Raw genomic sequence first — 21,209 nt, 5'->3', positions numbered from 1 at the left:
ATCTTTACATGGCCTTCTCCCTGTGTCTTCACATCATCTTCTCTCCATGTATGTCTGGGTCCAAATGTCCCCTTTTGATAAGGACACCAGTCGTTTTATTAGGCCCACCCTTGTGACCTCATCTTGACTTGATCAAATCTGAAAATACTCTATTTCCAAATCAGGTCACATTCCAAGGCACCAGAAATTAGGACGTCGACATATTTTTTTGTGGGGGAACAATTCAACCCGTAATACACGCTTATCCCTTGAGCCTAGCGCTTTCTCCCAAACGCCTGACCAAATATGAAGAGAAGAGCTGCAATTTTTGGAGGTATCACTATAGCCCAAGCACTGTTGATGCACTTCACACATAGGTCTTATTTAATCCATACAGCACCATGTGAGGTAGGCATTACTATCATCCTTATTGTAGTGGCAAAAAACTAAGGATCAGCAAGATTAAATGACTTCCCAGAGCTAGAAAATGGCATAGTTTAGAACTCACGTGCAGTGACCCCATGATAAAGAATTTTAACCCTAGCTCTTCATGGGCCCACTGAACTGCCTTGTGGGTATCACATGGACATCTTAAGTACAGGATGAACCAAACCAGAATCATCTATCTTAGTTTTTTTTTTTACATTTACTAACATCCACCCAGCCATTCTTGCCAAATCAAAGCTATTTTCAATGCGATTCTTTTCTTGGTTTACAGGAAAAACAGAGAAATCATTATCATCATGGAAATGTAAAGGTTACGGGCTGAGCAACAGACGATCTTGAAAATCTCCTTTATCCCTTGACTTATTACTTGCATCTCCTTTGAAAAGGCCATTTCAGAATCTACAACAATTTAACAAATTTATTCCACCATTCTATTACCTTGTGTTCTTCCTGGACATTTCTGATCATGTAGGATAGGAATAAGAGCTCAGACTATGGATTCAGACAGAACTGGGTTAGAATTCTGGCTCTCCACATCATTGGCTAGGACATCTTGGGCTACTATCTTATTTTCCCTAGTTTTAGTTTCCTTGTCTGTAAAGTGAGAATAATAAATAGTCCCTAGACCATAGGATAGTTGTGGGATTTAAGTGAGATAATCCCTTTTTAATAAAGAACATGGCCAACTGCCTGACAACAGTGTGCACTCAACAGAGGGTGACTGTTGCTATTTCTGTCTTTATCATTTCAGTCACACGTATAACCCAATGGCAGTTTCCTCAATTCAGCTCACAGTTTAAAAATATAATTAGTTTTGACTTTAGGATTTAAATTTTAGTTGGTCCGGTTGTTTAGTTGCTTGACTTAGCATAAAAAATTGTAACCAGAAGCTTATAGAAACACATTCCATAATGCAGACATAATGGGAGAGATCTTTGGAAGTGTTTAGAGGCATGACAAAGTAAAATAAAGAAATGTATAGTTTATAGAAAACAAATGTGTGGTTACCAAAGGGGAAAGGGAAGGAGGGGTACAAATTAGGGGTGTGGGATTAACAGAGACAAACTTTTACGTATAAAACAGATAAGCAACAAGGATAGACTGTATAGCACAGGGAATAATACCCATTATCTTATAATAACCTATCATGGAGTATAATCTTCAAAAATACCGAATCACTGTGTTATACACCTGAAACTAACACAACATTGTAAATCAACTATACTTCCATTAAAAAAAAAAAATGTGTAGCTTTACCAAGAAGTTCTTTAAGTATAAATGAGCACAGGCCTGGGAATTGGCTCTGGTCTCACCCATCTCCGCGTGCGTCCTCGGGAAAGTTGTTTCACCTCCCTAGGGCTCGATTTTGTCATGTTTAAGAGTTTTATGATAGTTAATTGTATGTTTCCACTTGACTAGATCACGGGATGCCTAGATATTTAGTTAAACATTATTTCTGGGTGTGTCCGTGAGGGTGTTTCCAGAAGATACCAGCATCTGAATTGTGAGACTGAGTAAAGCACAGACAGGGAGAGGGGGACAGAGAGAGAGAAAGATTGGTTCTGCTTCTTTGGAGAACCCTGCCTAATACAAAGCTGAACGAAGATCACCAAGAATCTTGTACATCCGTCTCCTGTGATTCTGTGGTTCCCACTAACTAAAGCCGGATTCCCATTCACTCAAATAAATGCATGTTTACTGACTTCTGCACACGGGCCACGAGCTTGCTGCTTTGGCTGGTGGTGAAGAATATGCAAAAGACAAAATCACCAACTCAGGATGCTCACAATCTAATAGAACAGACAGGCTTATAAATAACTAAGTCTAATAAGATTAAATCGTAGTAATATGTTGGTCATCTGGGCTTGGCTGGAGAGTGTATTCTTCTATTGCTTGTTATTCGTCTGCTTTCAAGCCCAGCTTGGAGATGTCCTATGTAGAAAGGACCGTGTGCAGGTGATGAGAGACTTCTGCCACTCTGAAAACTCAAAATCCTGACTTTCTAAGAAACCAGACCAGCAAAGACTCACACTGAGCGTACGCTCTCTGTCTGCACTGAGCTGTTCGCTAATGTAACTCACTCTGTCCGTGGAGGATGTCACAAGAAGCAGGCTGGCACTACGTGGTACTGCCACTGAGGCAGGATGGTGGTCACGACTGTAGCCTCAGTGAAGCCCGAACAATAAGCCCAGGGATCCTGCTTTTAGGATTCTGCACCAATAAAAACATTGCCTTCCCTGTGAAACTTTTTTGAAAACAGGCATTAATTCCCCAAATGGCTCTTTTTACACTGGCCACCAGGAAGCTCAGAGCCATACTGGAAGCTTAGCTACAGCATATTGGCCAAGCTTGTGGCCAAAATGGCTGCATTCCTCCTTCATGTGACCTTGGTTTTCCATTAATATTTGTAATTGCCTTAGTACTGATCTCATACAAACAAACATCAGTTTCTAACTGATCCGTAGCTTGGTTCACATGATTATCAGTAGTTTAGTTCACAAGCCATCTCAAATCTTTCATGGAATTAAATGCTATGTCCAGTATACAGATGCATTATAGAATATAGTATAAAACCAAATAAAGTGTGGCAATGAAAGAATTGGTAAGACGTTGGCAGAGAAGCAATGAAGGTGCCAGCAGATCAAGGATGGCTTCCTAGACAAGGTAGATTTCAAAGATGCCTTGAAAAGTGAGAAGGATTTGTTAGCAGAGAGAGGAAGGGCATTCCATCAGAGGGAACAGCATGGGCGAGGACACTTGTGACAACGCAGCACAGGAGTAGAATGATGTGACTGGAGGGCAGGACAGGGTGGAGGCTGCAAAGGGATTTAGAAATCTTGTCATCAGGGAACAAAGGAAGCTTTTCTTTACTAGTCATGTTTACAGTCATCTTGTTCCTCAGCTATTTTGAAACATGTCTGAATCACTCATTTGAGCTCTTAATCATACTCTCTGCTGTCACGAATTACTTAACTTCATGTGGCTGGGTCTTATCTGCTTCTCACAGGCTTTGGTCATTTCCTCTGTGACTGGTGTGAGAGTAGCAAGTACCCAGTAAATACCTCACGCATTGAGTGGAAGTTACCCAGCAGGGAGGGCCTGAGGAAGACACAATACAAGAAGTTCTAGCCATGTGTGTTTGGGGGCCAGGAACAGGGGGTTTTAAATCACATAAGAGCTTTTATCCTTGGTGACTAGAATATTCTAAGTGCTCAGTAAATGAATGAATGAATGGATGGATGGATGAATGAATGAATGGATGAATGAATGTATGCAGACAAGGAGCTAGTTAAAAGATGAACGTGGCAACTTTTTGTCTCTGAGACTTCTGACTCCCAAGAGCATTTGTGCTCAAAGTGGATATTTAGAAAATAAAAATAGAAGTGTTTGGGCTTCCCTGGTGGCGCAGTGGTTGAGAGTCCGCCTGCCGATGCAGGGGACACGGGTTCGTGCCCCGGTCCAGGAAGATCCCACATACCACGGAGCGGCTGGGCCCATGAGCCATGGCCGCTGAGCCTGCGCGTCCGGAGCCTGTGCTCCGCAACAGGAGAGGCCACAACAGTTGAGAGGCCCGCGTACCGCAAAAAAAAAAAAAAATAGAAGTGTCTGAAAAGCCCCATGCCTTAGCACCCATTTTAGGGAATAAAAATAAAGAAAAAGAAAAGTCTTCTCAAAATGATGTAAGCTGCTGAAACCAGAGGTTCTGTTGCATTTTGGTCAGCGTTCTGCAACTCTGAAGAAAAGTGGATGAAGACCGTGCCTTACTCTTTGCCAGCTCTCTCAGTTAGCACATCGCTGAGCATACTGTCAAGGCCAAAAAAATAACAGTGACTGCCGGAGGCCACCCGGCACACGGAGGGACAGCATCAGAGGCTGCAGAGGCTGCAGAGGCTTCATCAGACATCACAAAACTTACGTTCTCTAGAACATATTAGTTCCATTGTACAATGGGGACCCATTCTTTCTAAAAATCGATCTGTGTTCACAGCCTTGGTGAAGAAGAACTGGAAACACCACTTGGAAGTCAGATTCCCGGGTTGTCCCCGAGTTGTCTCGGCTGTTGATGGGAGCACAGTAAAATGTATAAGGCTGAGTATTGCGCTTGATCTGATCTGTCTGAATGGAGCTCAGCGCTGCCACCAATGAATGGAGCTGCAGGGCTTCTTCCTCAGCTCTCACACTGTGTTTTGTGCCTTCAGTGGTCCTGTATTTCCCTTTGAGTGCCTTGATACAGGACCTTTACAGAATTTAGTGTGCCAGCCGACGACAGCCCCCAAAACACATCTGAAGGGAAAAGCTTTGGGACAATTCTTTCTTTTGCCAACTTCCTTTTCTAAATGATGCCTTTATTTCAAATAATGAAGGTGTATGAAAGCAAAATTGATTTAGTGTCTTCTATCTAGCTTAGAGCACCTCAAACCTTATAATTTATGAAAATCACACAGGAATGTGTTAACTATGTAAAATCCTCAACCCCACGCCAGGATTCATAAAATTTAGAGATGGGCATTTTTAAATCATAAGTCTCCCAGGGAACCCTGATGCAAGTGGTTCTGGTCACACTTGGGAGAAACATTTCCCAGTCAGCCTCCAAATTAAGCTGAGCCAGCAAAGAGCCATTTAACTGGGTCCCATGTCAGGGCCCCTCTTATTAAGACTGATTTCCCCGAATGATACTTTGATCTACAACTGTGAACATGAGAAAACAGCCCAACCCCCTGAGATGTAGACCCAGATATACAGATATTCACGCCAAATAGATAGATAGATAGACAGACAGGTATGATACATAGATATAAATGATAGAGACAGACAGATAAATGATAGATAGATATAGATAAATGATAGATATACAGATGATAGAAAGAATAGATGATAAAAGAGAAAGAAAGAAAGAAAGAAAGAGAGGGAGGAAAGAAGGAAGGAAGGAAGGAAAAAAGGAAGGGAGGAAGAGAGAGAAAGAAAGGAAGAACAGGTGTGATGTATTGTCTAACCACTACACTTTGAGGGGGAGGGGCACAATCACCAACCTTGCCAGGATGACAGGTGTAAGCCAGGGTTTCCCAGAATGTCTGGCAGCTCTACTGACTATTTTTCTTGTGACTTCCCTGTTACCCGCCTACAATAAACCAAGGAACCCATTTTTCCCTAGACTCAGAATTAATAGCTGGGCCACTTTCCCACATTTGTTTTCTTTTTATTCTAGGGACACTGAGGCATGTATTGATGGAAGCATCTTCACACAGCCTGCTGACACCTTGGACCCAAATAACACCCGCTTTCTGCAACTGTGCAGGATTTAAAAGCTTGCGTTAAAAATATATACATATATACACAAACATACAAACCCCCCTCCTGGTTTCACCGTCTGTTAAGTTCTTACTTTAGCCCCTGTTCTCTATCCGTTTACTCTGAATATGGATTCTGTCTTGTTCCTTTATTTATATTTGTGTGAGCTTCCTTAAATCCATTTTGAAACAAGGAGAGAGTGTAAATATATCCAATGAAGGTATACATTTATTCATTAGGGTTATTTTATGAGTTTCTTTAAAGCTCTTGAGTTAAAGACAGTGAGTCTCAAAACCAGGAACTTTGAGAAGTGAGGAATTCAGGTACAAGAGCCCAATCTGAACACAGACAATACCCCAAGTTCTGCTGTTTCTTCTCGCTAACACACCCACCTTCGGGCCAGTGTGTATCAGGACCATTTTTAGATCTAGGACATGAATGTCAGTATGTAGGTGATCGATGGTGCAAGTGCTTCAGAGTAAATAATGGGGTTTTTTTGGGGGGGGGTTTGGTTATCTTTTTGATTTGCACTTATGAGTGCCAATCAATGTGTTTAAGTAGTAGGAACTATATGAACCAGTCAGAACCAGGTTTGGAGAATTCTACCTAAGTATACGGAGTTCTCTACAGCCAAAATGTGCCCAAGTGAGGTGCCTGGATCCCAGAGCTGGGGCCTAAGGTACAGAGGCAGCAGCTGACAGAGTGGTCCCCACGTCCTGCCATCTCTACACTGGGGAATTTTCTGGATGGTGCAACGCAGCTGTGTGTGTGTGTGTGTTCATCTGTGTGTCTGTGTATGAACACACACACGGGAGGCTTGACCAATAACTGAAAGGCTCACAACTTGCAAAACCAGCCACAAGGAGCTCTCTTACAAACACTGTCAACTGAATAACTGCCTCTGCATTGGCATGAAGCAACCAAAGGAGGGGACAGCTGAAAGAGGACCTTCTTCAGGAGATGAAACCAGCCTTTACACAGAAACTTAATATGAGCCAATCTGTGCAACCAGGCTTCCACCCAACTGACTGACATTTAATGAGCACCTACTACCTAGATCACAAATGGTGGATGCTTTGACTTGATTCAATTGCTTCTTTGCCTCTTTCCCATGTAAATATCTCTCCTGTTTTCTAAACAGTTTATTTCACATAGGAAGCCGCGAGTCTGGCCCTACTGGAAAGGATATTGATGACATCAAAGGCTATTGCTGGCAGGACAGAAATAGGACCTCGTCAGTTAAAAGGATATAATGGCACCAGGCTTAGCTCGTGGGTCTGCGATTCTATAGGGAACCCAGATAAGCATCTTTAACATGGGCCTCTCCTCAGATTGACTCTCTCACCTTAGAGAACTAAAAAGACTTTGTTTTGCGTAAACTGAAGAAAATACTTTCTTAAGGAGGAAGGCAAAGGGTGAGATGGGCCTGGACGGACATCCTCTGGGTTTCTGTCATCCCATTCAGCATCAGCCAGTGTCCGAGGCAACAGCATCCCTGCCCTCCCAGGCCTCTCCAGGCACATGTCTGTTCTCAAGCCTTTTTTAGGTACCACACATCCCGGATGGGCATCTCGGACATCTGCTCTTCCATGTTTTTTCCCATTCAACAGGAAATGCCTCCTGTTCTAAGTCTCAGTAACAAGTAATGGGTCTCAGGAATGCAGCTTAGTTCCCATGATCAAACCAAATACACGCCCTCTGCATAAATGCCAACTGTCTTTCAAGAAACACGAAAACCAGCTTTGTCCCTCTCATACGGTACACTTGAGACTCTCCACTGTCTCCTATAAAAGCCTTACAACATGTGCTTCCAGATCAGGGACGGATGATCCCTTTCGTACCTATAACTGCATCAAATCATTTTGCTGCAAAGCCACACAGTGACAACCCTGAAGAGAAACCCAGTCCAGGAACCCAAGTCAGAGGTGTTGCCAAGGACTCTGCACTCTGAACTCTCCTGTTCGGAAAGCAACGGGAACGGAAGTCCACTGGATGTGACCTGATGCAGAAGGAGGGGCAGGGGTGGGAATCACGCCACAGAGGGGATTTGAACCCGTCTGCCATCACACTTCATGGAGATGAATAGAGGTGACTTCTGCGGCAAGGGAGAATCAAGTTTGCACCAACCTCACCCATGCACACCTCTTATTACTCCAGCAACAAGGGGCAGCCCGGACAGGACTACCCAGTGGCTAGGCACCCCTTCATCCATTCCTCCCTCAGTTAGTATTCATTGAGCACCTAGTACACACCAGGTACTGCACCTGGCCATGGAGGTAGGGCCTTTGTGGGGCTTACATTCTATTGAGGGAGGAGATAATAAGAGAGCTTTCACATAAATGTCCACTATAGTGACAGATGGGAATAAAGGCAATAAAGGAAAATGAAGCAGGTGGGGGGTTGAGAGTCACTGGGTGGAGTGGGGAGGGGGCGACTCTGGATGGAGTGGTCAGGAGAGGCTTCTGAAGAGATGTTTGCACAGAGCCCCGGTGAAGGACAGAACTCCCTGGAACCAAGGGGGTTTCGGGCTGAGGCGACAGCCAGTTCAGCCCCTGAGGCAGAACAAGAGGGGGACCAGGCGGCTGCAGTGGGTGATGGGAGGGAACCGGCAGGGCTACTGCAAGGGGCTGAGATTCATTCCAACCCCCCCTCCCCCCCGAAAGGAAGAGAACGAAGGAGTCAGAAGGGCCTGAGCTCTAACTCGGCCTCTTATTAACTGCAGGCTGACCTCTCCAAGCTTCAGTTTCCTCATCAGGGCACTTGTGACAAAGACACTACCTATTTCCCAAGATTTCATGACACCAAACTTTCTATGTCTGCACATCGCTCACCAAATACCTAATATAGAGTCAGGACCCACTGAGTTGTCACCGTTGCTATTGTGGTGATATTTTTGGTTTTATGTAGTGCATTTCCTCTGAGGAGGTTTAAGGCATCCTTCCTATTACCTTTAGTTTTGCTAAATAAATAAATTCCTGGCATTCTCCTCAAATCCAGAGCCATTGTTTTGGCTTGGGTTTAGAACTACTTCTGGTAAAGAATTTTTCTGGCTCTCAGAGTCTGTGTTATATGTCAGTGATAGCTGGAATTTCAGAGTTTGAGATCAAACAATATAGGGCTCCCAACTGTTAATTTTGCTAGATAAAACAAACTTTTAAAGCCTACCTTCTATTATAAATAGCACCTCATAAAAGGAAGGATATTTAACACCAAATAACCTCAGAGAAAAGCCAGTTCTTCCTTAGAGAGGTCACTTTTCATGGATTCTCTCTCTCTCTCTCTCTCTCTCTCTTTCACACACACACACACACACACACACATACACACCAAGAGCAGTGAACATTTCACTGTGGGTGGACCAACTTCTGCCGGCTTCCATTTACAACCATTGCTCCAGGCAGTGGAGGGTGACCAATGCCAAGGGCAAGAAGAGAGAGCTGAATGAAGTTCTAGGAAGGCGTGGGTCGCTGACCGAGCCTCTGACCTGCTGGGACGATAACTCGGCGCTCGTTCGTGGTCATGTTTGGGGGCGGCATATGCTTCTCCTCCATGTAGCCGCTGTAATTCATCCCGACAGTGTCCGTGCTACCCACCATCTTCCCTCCTTTGGCCATGCTGCATTCATCGGGGGAGTTCCTGGAGGGGAAGAAGACACATCCTTCCATTATTGCGGCAACCCAGAGCCCTCCTCCCTGTCTCCACATGATACCCAGAGAAGCAAGGAGGGGCAAGGTGGAGGGGTGTGAGGAAGGGCGAGGAGACTGTGAAAAGACAAATGCAGTGTCTGTGATGAACTGAATGGCTGTGTTTCTTCCAAATTTATATTTTGAAGCTTTAATCCCCACATGATGGCATTTGGAGGTGGGGCCTTGGGGAGATAATTAAGTTTACACAAGGTCCTGAGGGTGAGGCCCCTATGATGGGGTTAGTGGCCCTTATAAGAAGGCAAAGAGACCAGATACCTCACTCTGTCTCTGTCTCTCTCCTCTTTGCCACTGAGTTTACAGTGAGAAGGTGGCCATCCTCCACCCAAGAAGAGAGCTGTCTCCAGACATCAACCCTGCCAGCAACTTGATCTTTGACTTCCAGTCTACAGAACTGTTATTTAAGCACCCGCCCCCCACTGCCCCAGTCCATGGTATTTTGTGATGGCAGCCCGAGCAGACTAAGACAGTGCCCCTGCTCAGTGGAAGCAGAGGGCAGGCACGTGGGAAGCAAAGCTGCCACCTGGCTTCTATTTCTCCAGCCAGCTCCTTCTGAAACTGTTGTGTCAAACCCCCTTCCGTGACAACTGACTGGAAACACTTGCAAGGAGCAGGGAACTGGCGCTTGTTCTCCCCGTGTGACTGTAAACAGGCCACGCACACAGATGCTGGGAGACGACCCTCAGCAAGGTTTATTCTAGAGCGCATGCCTCTTCACAACCTCAGAACGAAATCCTTGTGCTCAATTTCAAATCCCTGCAGCCAATCTTTAGACACAGAGTTTGAAGGCCCCCAGTGTTCCTGGCTTAGGTGCAGGCAGGAAGATCAGAGGAGGGAGAAGGACAGGGGACCCCAGCAGCCCTGTAGGACTAGGATTGGTGGGGGGGGGAAACCAGCTATGCGCCTGCAGAAAGGAGTCAGCTGCTGGGCCTTGGGGAACAGCTCACAGGGCTGCTGTTCGTTAAGATAGCCATGGCCTCTTGGACAAAGACAAACCTGCCTTTCTAAAAAAAGAAAAAAGGGGAATATAAATTTTTAAGTGAGACTGGAAAGTTATTGGACATGGTGAAATCATACATAATGGGGAAACTCCAAACAGAAAATGCAGTTTAACCAGGAAACAGAAAAATGTTTTTTTCTGAGGGATCTTGATGGTTGGGTTATGTCTTCTAAGGTGGATTTCTAGAAATTTCCTCTCAAGTGCTACCCAACACAGGATTCTTCATACTCTTAGGAATCTACGCATCTCCATTGGATGTTAGATTTCCATCCCCATGTCTGCGGCCCTGATGGTTGTGGGCTCCACTCCAGTGAGGCTTCCTTTGTCTCCTCCACACTTTGTTTGCTGGAACTCTGCAGCCAATTTGCAGAATCTTGGAACTATAGGCCTGGCATGGACATGACCTTCAAGTCAGAGATGGTCTGAGGCATTGAGGCAGAAGGGCACTCTCTGGGCGGGGCAGCACTGAGGTGGGGTGGAAAAGGTCATTCTAGACCCAAGAGCCACGGCAGGGGTGTGGACAGGAAGAGCAGACCAAAGGCCCTGGAAAGAGTTTGTTCAGCGTCTGGGAACTCTGAAAATACAGATTTGTTCTCAGCATCCCTTGCACATGTCTGGTGCTGATGGAGGGAGCTTAGGGCTGATGATGAGGAAGAAGCAGGTATGTCTGTGCATGGAGGTTATAGTTGGGGTCATCCAGGACTAAGTTCCTACCATGGGCCTGGAAATACACAGCCCTGTTTCATGGCATCCTCACAGCTGTACTAACATGAAGGAAATTTAAAAATAATAGCAGTCGGAGTTCCCACGGTGCGAACCCTCTATATTTCCAATGCTGCCTACACGTGCATTATTTCCTCTTGATGCTGTTTTTCCTGGCTTCCAACATTTATCTCTAAAAGACCCATCCTAATATCAAAACACTGAATGTCTTCACTTGAGACTTAGTTTCCTTTCCCTTTGGAAAATTCCATCAGTTGAGTGGAGTATGTATGTTTTGGTCCGTTGGTCTCAAGGAGAGAAGTTACTAGGGAAGAGAGTTAAAGGGGTTTGTTTCTTTAGGAAAGAGACTTTACATGTTACTTAGGTGATGAGTGTCACTCAAGTAACATCTGTAAGATCTAAGATGAGCACTGTTCAGATTCATTCGTTCACTCCTCCATTTAGACTATTTTTTATTGAGTGCCTGCTGTATATCAGGCACCATAAATTCTTTCTTCTCCAGCAAGGCAGTTATCCATCTAAAAAGTTAAAAGTCAAAGAGATGTATAGAATTATAGAAAGAGGAAACATGGGGGATTATGGACCATACGTTCCAACTCTCCCATTTTCTTACAATTCAATTGTTCAATTTCCATCTCTGAGGACGAAAGCTCTAGGAAGAAATCAGTTTTCCCATGGCATTAAAATAGATCCCTCATCAAATACAGAGATATAATGAGCTATTAAATTGCATTTTACCAGAGCTTTCCAAAAATATGTGTAAGTATTTAAAACAGGGGCAGTCTTCAATATGGTTACTTTGTCTTCATCTTATAACCAGAAGACATAATTCATCTCATTAAGCTTTTCCAGCCAGCTTTCATTGTGAAAAAAAGCAGCAGAATGAAACCCTATTTTCAAACGTTGTACCTTCAGTTCAGTAAAAAAAATTGTCTTTTTTCCACTGTATTTTGTTTTAGCTTCAGAGGAAGACAGAAGGGAACCATGTTTGTGATCACTTCAAATAGTTTTTGAATCTAAGTAATAAATCTAACAGAACTCCAACCCCAAAGAGGGGAGAGGTCACCCCATAGGGCCACTGACATACGAGACTCAAGGCAGGTATTCAATAAATACTGGTTAAAGGGGCCCCAGGTCATTCGCCTTGTTTATTCTCTTGGAAATTTTAATAGCAAAAGAGTAGCATATATATATGTCACTGTGTTCTGAGAGCTCAACAGTTACCAATCCTCACAACAGCCTGGTGCAGCGGCTGCTGGCATTAGCTCCCTTTCTCAGATGTGTAAACTGATGACACAAAAGAGAAGGGAATTGCTCCAGGTCTCAGAGCCAGGAGGAGGCAGAACAGAGGCTTGAAGCTGGGCAGCCTCTACTCACTGGCCACACTTATAACCCCCGCACAGACAGCCCCACCCAGTAAAGCTAAGATGGCTAGGATGGCGGCCCTTTAAAAAGTAAAGCAGATCCTTATTTCAGAAAGGCATCAGGAACGCCCTGCCCCACACGTTACTCTGGCTTAGGGTGTGCACTGCGATACATACACGATTCATAGTCTAGGCCACCATCCTTGCCCCTGGACTGTTCACTCCCCAGCACAGCAGATGTGTGACCCATCCAGAGCGTATCTAAAAAGACGGAAATAAGAAAGAGAGGGAAATCCTGGAGGAGGATTTTTTTCATGGACTTCAGACACTGCTATTTTAAGAAAAAGAAATCTTAACGTGATTCAGAGAATTGCAAAGTGTATATTGAAAAGTCTCCCAATAAATGCCTTTTCAGCTCTTTGCCCAGCTGTGGTAAGAAAAGATCCACACCGGAAACCTGCCCCTTGCTTACTGCACTGTTTAGCTCTACCTTCATCGTGCATTCCGAGAAGTCACAGGGAGAAGCTCCCACAAACAGGCTGGTATCCTACCTGTACCAAGCCTAGAACAGAGGATCCCACATTCTCTAGTCTAACATGGGAAAGGTTTCGGCATTCAGTACATTACTTTGAAATGCACATAGCAAAGAGCATCCCTTTAAATATGATATTCTTGGTATTCACATATGTGTTCTTTAACAGTTCCTGTGAAAGTTCTAAGGCAATTCATTAGATGCCTGCTAACTGGGTAATTAATTGGTGAATATGAAAGTTCTCTGTCTTATTATTTGGGGCATCAATTTCTTTATTGCTAATAAGCATGGTTCAAGATATTTCTCTCAAAGACTCTATCTTTTAAGGGCATGGAAAAGTGATTATGCAAGTCAAACCACAGTGAGATATCACTTCACACCTGTCAAGATGGCTACTATAAAAACAAAAACCAAAAGAGAGCAAGTGTTGGTGAGGATGTAGAGAAATTGGAACCCTCGCGTACTGTTGGTGGGAATGCAAAATGGTACAGCTGCACTGGAAAACAGTATAGCGGTTCCTTGAAACATTTTTAAAGAAAACAACCATATGATCCACCAATCCCACTTATGCCTATTTATCCAAAAGAATTAAAATCAGGCAAGAGATATTAGCACTTCTAGCTTCACTACAGTACCATTCACAATAGTCAAGGTGTGGAAACAACCTATATGTCCATTGATGGATGAATAGATAAAGAAAATGTGGTACACTCATACAATAGAATACGATTCTCCTTAAAAAGAAGGAAATTTGGAAATAGATGACAGCATGGATGAACCTTGAGAACATTACACTTAGTGAAAAAAGCCAGTCACAGAAAGACAAATACTGCCCGATTCCCCCTTATATGAGGTATCTAAAAAAGTCAAATTCAGAGAATCAAAGAGTGAAGCGTTGGCTTCCAGGAGCTGGGGGAGGGAGAAGTGGTGAAGTTACTAATCAACCATCATAAAGTCTCAGTCAAGTAGAATGAAAAGGCTCCAGAGATCTGCTGTACTACTTGGTACCTTTGGTCAACAATAAGGTACACTTAAACATTTGTTTAAAAGGTAGATCTCATGTTGTGTTCTTACAACAATAAAATAAATAAAAAATGATTGTGTCTTAACCATATTCTCAGATTCACATTTTCAGGTCTGGGTTCTATTTATAACCCACAAAACACTGGTCTTGACAACCCCATACAGTATGTGGCACCAGTGAGAGGGAAGAGAAGGCAGGAAGACCGCTCACAGCAGGAGAAATCCCACATGGGGCTGGGGCTGCCCTGAGAGGGGGAGGCTGGTTCAGACTGAAGAATTTCAGGAAGGCACTGGACAACAGCTGGGGTGCCAGAAAGTTGGGTGTATCAGCCTCCAAGCCCCTTAAAACATCCTTGGGGCCACACAACTTCAGGAGTTTAATCTCTGCAGCAATCTAACAGATTTCCATGCCACTTGGGTGTAATTGCAGTCACTCTAGGAAATAGAGAAATAATGTAGAAAGACCCCCTCAACCTTCATGATGAACAAGCTAGGGGGTTGGTGCCCTTCTTCTGATAACTGGAGACACATGCCCAACTAAGATGGCCTGTTGAGCCTCAATTAATTAATCGCTCTTAAGTAGCATTTGGAGAATTAAGGTAAGTTGAGAACATGATCATTGACTTCTTAAAACATACTAGTATTATGAATTAATGATGAAAGACCATAGCAAAGAATATCAAATAAATTGGAAAATCTACTATATTTAAATTAAGGTGAGAAGTCAGACATGCTGCCAAACTCCGCTGGGTTCTCGTAGGGTTACAGAATCAGAGGGCTGGGAAACTCCATTCCCAAGCCCCCAGGCAGGACTCTCCAGAAGCTACCTGGATGAACGAATGCTTAGCTTATATTAACATTTTTCTAAGGAGGAGAGTCCAACATCTCCCTCTGCAACTCCAGAGTTATATTTATGTGTATGTGTGGTGGCTCTGAATATACTTTCTTCCCCTGTCCTTCCTCAAACTATGTGACATTTGAGGTGGACTGCAAAAATGCACACAAGACATAAACGATCAAAGGAATGGAAGTGAAGGTTATATGAGGGCAGAAAAGCAATTAACCAAGAGATAAAATCAGCACATTGAGTAAGCTTCCTATTTATAGTTGTTCAAGGTAGAACATCAATCTATCTCTGAACTTCCTACTTGCCAAAGCAAAAAAGGAATCTATCCTGTGACAATTCAAGGTGTCAGAAAGATACATATGAACCAGTCACTCAGCAGAAGCAAAGCTTTTCCTGGGCTGGAACTTGAGAGAAGTTTCTCTCGTGGCTTCTCTTGCAGAGAACTGGGTGATGCGGCAAGCAGTATCCTTCCCAGCATCCCATAACAGACCTGAGAACATACCACACACAAAGCAGGATGCTCCAATCACACAGCTCGCAGCTGCTTCAGCTACAGGAACTGGGAGACTGTATTTCCTCAGCCAGCGTTTCATGCTTACCACTTCTCGACACTGATTTTGGAAAGAACCAGCCAACCAGAAACATGAGTGCAAAAATATAAAAAATAAATTGATTAAAAACCGAAAAAAATCTTGAGAGATGGAATGCTACATATTCCAGTTTCCACAGTCTTCTAAGTTATATGTTTTAAATTCAAATTTGCCTCCGCATGGTGGGCAAACAAATATTTACAGACCTCATTTGTTTCATCTTCTAGCGTGTATCTGACTACTTTTACTCATGCTAGGGATGGCTCCAAACTCTTTTCATGTATTCATGTTATAGTGAAACATTCAAAATGGTGCTTAACACACAGTAAATGCTATGCGTTAGCTGTTATTATTCATCTCATCCACACAACTCCACGAGGTCAAATACCAATAAGCAGCAGCAATATTACAGTTGACTTGCAGAGAGGATGGAGGCAGGTTGTGCCCAAGGTTACACGACCAGCAGTGGAGCAGCTGGGATTTGAACCTACAGAGTTGGGGTCCTGAGTCCAAGGACTTGACCACCATGCTATAGGACCTCCCCTGGTAACTCCACACGAATGGTCTCTTTCACAGACATAACACCTAATGGGATGGACCCTCAGAAGACTCAAGGTCATCACTATTGGGTATTTTCTGAAGAATATCCTGGGAGTGGCCCTGAAGACAGTCATGGATAGGGCGGCAGATGTGAGATGAGTAGGGCCAGCCCTGTGCAGACAAAGGCAGAGCCTCCTGGGAGACGCTAAAGGCGGCAATGTTTATTTGGACATGCATACGAATTTTGATAAGTCTCGTTTAAGAAAAAGGTGGCCACCTCGATTTACAGTTGAACATCATATGTCCCTCCCCAAACCTTCCTTGAGGCACTCAGCAGGGTGCAAGCTCTGCAGAGATGATGGGTGAACATTCATGAGTGTGAGGAAATCAGACAAGAAGTGTCTGTGCTCAGAGAGGAGAGTGGGAATGCCTGTGACTCAGATCATGGGTCTAAGAAGACAGAACTGAGAACCAGGACAGAAGCTGGACCACTGAGAAAGTAGTCCATCTAATTTTTTTAAGATTAAGTGGACCCAGCCCGATACAAAAGCTTCTTTTAGCTGTTTCCATACTCCTTTTCTTTGAAAAGGGGTAATGTGCCTATAAAAATGTACCAAGACATTAAAATTAGGGCTTTGGTTTTTGAAAAACAAAATAAACTTGACATCTGACATTGGTTTTCTCACATCAGAGTCTACTTACAGCAGGGCAGATTCCATCACAGAAACAGCCCGCAATGAAATGGCATAGATGCGAACGTTAGCTTGACAAGGATGCGCTGTGCCCTGAGCTGAGTGTGAATGGACCTCATTTATCCAAGCATGTCACTGAATGCAGCCCCAAGTGACAGGGCCAAGCTCACCAGCCACCTTAAATCTGTGATCCACCCTCACTTCACAACAGTTAGTGGAGGCGCTCAGGCCTGAGAGAAAGCCCAAGGCAAGTCAAAATCGAATTTGGGCAAAACTGATATAACTTCTCCTGGTGGTGGCAAACCCGCTGGTCCTCTCGAAAATCTACCCATTCTTCAAGCCCCATCCTCCTTCCTGTTCCTGAAATCCTCTTGCACTTGGAGACGGCTTTCCCCTGCCTTGTTCTCCATCACATGCTGGTGGAGTAATTTTTTTTTTTCACATTTGAAATGTATTTTTTTTTTTTGCGGTACGCGGGCCTCTCACTGTTGTGGCCTCTCCCGTTGTGGAGCATAGGCTCCGGACGCGCAGGCTCAGCGGCCATGGCTCATGGGCCCAGCTGCTCCGCTGCATGTGGGATCTTCCCAGACCGGGGCACGAACCCGTGTCCCCTGCATCGGCAGGCGGACTCTCAACCACTGCGCCACCAGGGAAGCCCTGAAATGCATATTTTTTAAAAAACACTTTTATTGGAGTATAGTTAATTTACAATGTTGTGTTAGTTTCGGGTGTACAGCAAAGTGATTCAGTTACACATATGCATATATCCATTCTTTTTTAGATTCTTTTCCCATATAGGTTATTACAGAATATTGAGTACAGCTCCCTGTGCTATACAGTAGGTCCTTATTAATTACCTATTTTATATATAGTCGTGTGTATATCTGAACTAATTCAGACAGAGAAAAGACAAAAATCATATGATATCACTGATATGTGGAATCTAAAAAAAATGGTACAAATGAACTTAGTTTCAAAACAGAAATAGAGTCACAGATGTAGACAACAAACTTATGGTTTCCAAAGGCAAGAGAGGGGGAGAGGGATAAATTAGAAGGTGGGGTATTGTATTCTTGAGCTTTACTTCCAGAGAGTCTGCTTTCCTGCTACCAGAGTCATCTTCCACAAAGACAAGTCCATGCTGGCCACGTGCAACCCAAGCCCTTCCTCGGCCCATAGAGCCTTCCGACAAATCCACACTCCCTAGACTGTCCTCGGCCATCTGGCCCTGGGCCTCCTCAATTCATTCATTTAAAAAAATTACTAAAGTATTGTTGATTTACAATGTTGTGTACGTTTCAGGTGTACAGCAAAGTGATTCAGGTATGCATTTTACACACACACACACACACACACATACACACACACACACGTTCTTTTTCAGATTGTTTTCCCTTATAGGTTATTACAGAATATTGAGTACAGTTCCCTGTGCTATACAGTAGGTCCTGGTTGTTTATCAATTTTATATATAGTAGCGTGTGTATGTTACTCTCAAACTCCTAATTCATCCCTCCCCTCCCTTTCCCCTTTGGTAACCGTAAGTTTGTTTTCTATGTCTGTGGGTCTATTTCTGTTTTGCATTATAAATAAGTTCCTTTGTACCATTTTTTTAAAAAAGATTCCACATATAAGCAACATCATATGCTATCTGTCTTTCTCTGACTTACTTCACTCAGTATGAGAATCTCCAGGTCCATCCGTATTGCTGCAAATGGCATTATTTCATTCTTTCTTATGGCTGAGTAACATTCCATCGTACATATGTACCCCATCTTCTTTATCCATTCATCTGTGTGACAAACACTTACAGAGCAAGTGTACGCCACGTACTGTCCCAGGTGCCGGGGACCCAGCAGTGTCCCTGTTCTCGTGGTGCCTGCCTTTGGGTGGGTGAAGTCTCTCTCCCCAGCCCCACATACTCTGCCCTGGAAGACCACAGTCCACATCCCATCCAACCCTTTTGTGGATGAGCAAGCGAATGTTTACTCCCGTGCAGTCTTCAGCTCATGACGGTTTATTAGAATGGCACTATCTTCCCAAATGTGCTTTTTAGCTTATTAGGTGACTTCATGTTAAGAACTTGATGATGGCAGCTCTACCTTGACAGTCCAAACAGTTCAGTTCCACGAGAGGGTCCTAAGGATGCTGGCCAGGGCACGCATCCCAAGTCTGCCTTAAACCTGAATAGGAATCAATCCCCCCTCAGGTGGTTTTCTTCCTAAGAATCCTAAAAGCACATACTTAGTCCTAATCGACCGAACCAACTCCTAATCAAGTTTCACGCCATGAATGGAGGTAGTCACCACAAAAAGGTATTTTTAGGACCCCAGACAAGGAGGGGATTGTCTGGAAAGCACTGGGGTAATTTGTAGGTCTGGTTTATTTCTGAATCAGAGGCAGTGGAAAAGCTGCTTCAGAGCCCATGGCCTGAGCAGCGGGTGGAGCTGGGCAGTGATTCACGGAGCACTCTGGGCTCCAACTGAAACTGGAGATGTTTATCTTCACAGCTGTGTGTTATTTTTACCCTTACTAAATATTCTCTCTTACACCTGGAATTTCAGCCTCTTCCCACCAGGCCTGTTCCCTTCTCCCTTCTCCCTTCTCCTAAGCAGTTGAAGACGAAATTAATTTAAAAAGTCACCACCAACAGTTAGTTCTTTGTCCCCAAAAGGGGTTTGAAGTTTCCCTGAGAAAGTTTCATGGTTTAACAGCCGAAAATGGTATCAGCAAGATCACAGCACATTTAGATCTTGAAAACTGAGGAGGAAACGCATCCTTTGGGGATTCATCCTTTAGAATAAAGTATTCTGTAGAATAAGATGTCTACAAATAGTTACCGGACAAAGATGTGGCACCTTTTCTATCTTGTGTGCGTGTGTGTATGCTTTTCTCAAAACACTTTCATTTTTCAGAGAGGAAAGAAGTAAGCCCGATAGCCATTATGGTGCTTTCAGGGTTTTATTTTCCTAAAAGGCTATGTAAATTCTGGTTAACCAAGATGATTTTCCTTTCAGGATAGAAAATGCCAAGCAGTGCCCTTGTCCCAATGTCAATATCCACAGTGACCCGATGGGATTCACTTACATCATAAGGAAGAGCACAGCTCTTAGGCTCTTCTCCAAAATGGTGTCCATCCATTTGACACCCCAAGAAATGGCAAAGATGCTCATGAGTGCTACTAAGGAAGGGGGATGAGAAAAAGTCTGCTCCAGACAGAGAGGGAGCCCCAGAGAACTTGACTCTCTCACTAAATCTTCCCCAAGTGAGGCCCTTTCAATCCATGTCTCAGCCCTGCAGCCCAAGGAACTGATGTCTGTAAAGACTCAAGGCCCCTTACAAGTAGGACAAACTATTACCACCCGACCTCACTAGCACAGTCGGGAAAACCACTAGTTTTCCAGTCTCCAACACTGAGCCGCCCACAGCTTGGAAGGTTTGGAAGGTGGCCAAGCTTAACTAGGAAACATCTTTTATGCCAGTCGGATTCAGAACCTTAAGGCAGAAAGGAACAAATGTGATTATAGCTGCAAATTTCACTGTCCTAAAAGAAGACATAAAGTCTTCTAGAAAATGTAAGAAGATATACATGAAGTCAAATCTCAATGCATCAAAGTAGAAAAGCATGAGGGAGACCAGTCCCAGGGAACCGCTTTCAAATGTCAAATATTGAGTATTCCACGTAAAATGAGAAAACTGATGTTAAAAGACCTTCCGCCAAGATGTTGCTCTGTACGCAGGAACTGGGCAAAGCACCTCTTCCAACACAATGACACACAGGGAACTGGAATAGTCGCTATCCTAAAACTGAGAATTTTTTATTTTTAATTTCAGCCCAATGAGTATTTACTGAGAGCCACCACTGGGCTCAGACCGTAGGTCTCCCATCACGCGAATTATTTGTTAAATGTGGTTCTGTTTGGAAGCACCTCATGAAGGGAATGTAAAGATGAGTGCAGTTTAATTGATCTGTTATAATAAGTAAAATGAGAGGAAAGTAAATTTTTTTAACTGTGTAATATATACAAGAAATCAAAATATGGTTGGTGTTTGCATTTAATGCCTCTCAGAAGACAAAAAATCGGACATATTGCTTATCCATCACCTGGAGAAACTCCACCATCCCTGCTAACACAGAGGTGATGCCTGGCTAAAGGAAGCAGCCCTGAGGGAGGAAGAGGAGCACAGGCCTGGGGTCACACGGCCCATGGCAGGCGGACTTAAGTGACGGAGACTCAATGGTCTCCATGCGTAAAATGGGTATAATCTTAATGCCATCTCATAGATTTAATGAGGAAATTGGATGATATGTTGTATCCTAAAATCTATTAATAAATCACAGTGCATTATAGAAATATTAGTATCACTCCTCTGGGAGTCTTTCCTGCCTGGGGAAACTGAGTCATACTCTCATCCCTGCTATGGCCAGGCCCAGAGCATCCCCCTGACCTTGTACTTGTCATGCGACCTCACGGAATC

General features: G+C 43.9%; 1 protein-coding gene across 2 annotated transcripts in view; it reads right to left on the bottom strand.

Annotated features, from left to right (window-relative positions):
• ERG (ETS transcription factor ERG) overlaps positions 1 to 21,209 on the bottom strand; it is a 286,020-nt gene that overhangs the window by 33,008 nt on the left and 231,803 nt on the right. For both annotated transcript variants that reach the window (XM_070045389.1, XM_030835419.3), the window contains one exon: positions 9,200 to 9,351. In XM_070045389.1, coding sequence (XP_069901490.1) covers positions 9,200 to 9,351 — 152 coding nt within the window. The remainder of the gene's footprint in view (positions 1 to 9,199; positions 9,352 to 21,209) is intronic.

Source organism: Globicephala melas, chromosome 4 (assembly GCF_963455315.2).
Source record: "Globicephala melas chromosome 4, mGloMel1.2, whole genome shotgun sequence".
Lineage (NCBI taxonomy): Eukaryota > Metazoa > Chordata > Mammalia > Artiodactyla > Delphinidae > Globicephala > Globicephala melas.
This window is presented reverse-complemented; position numbering and strand designations above follow the sequence as displayed.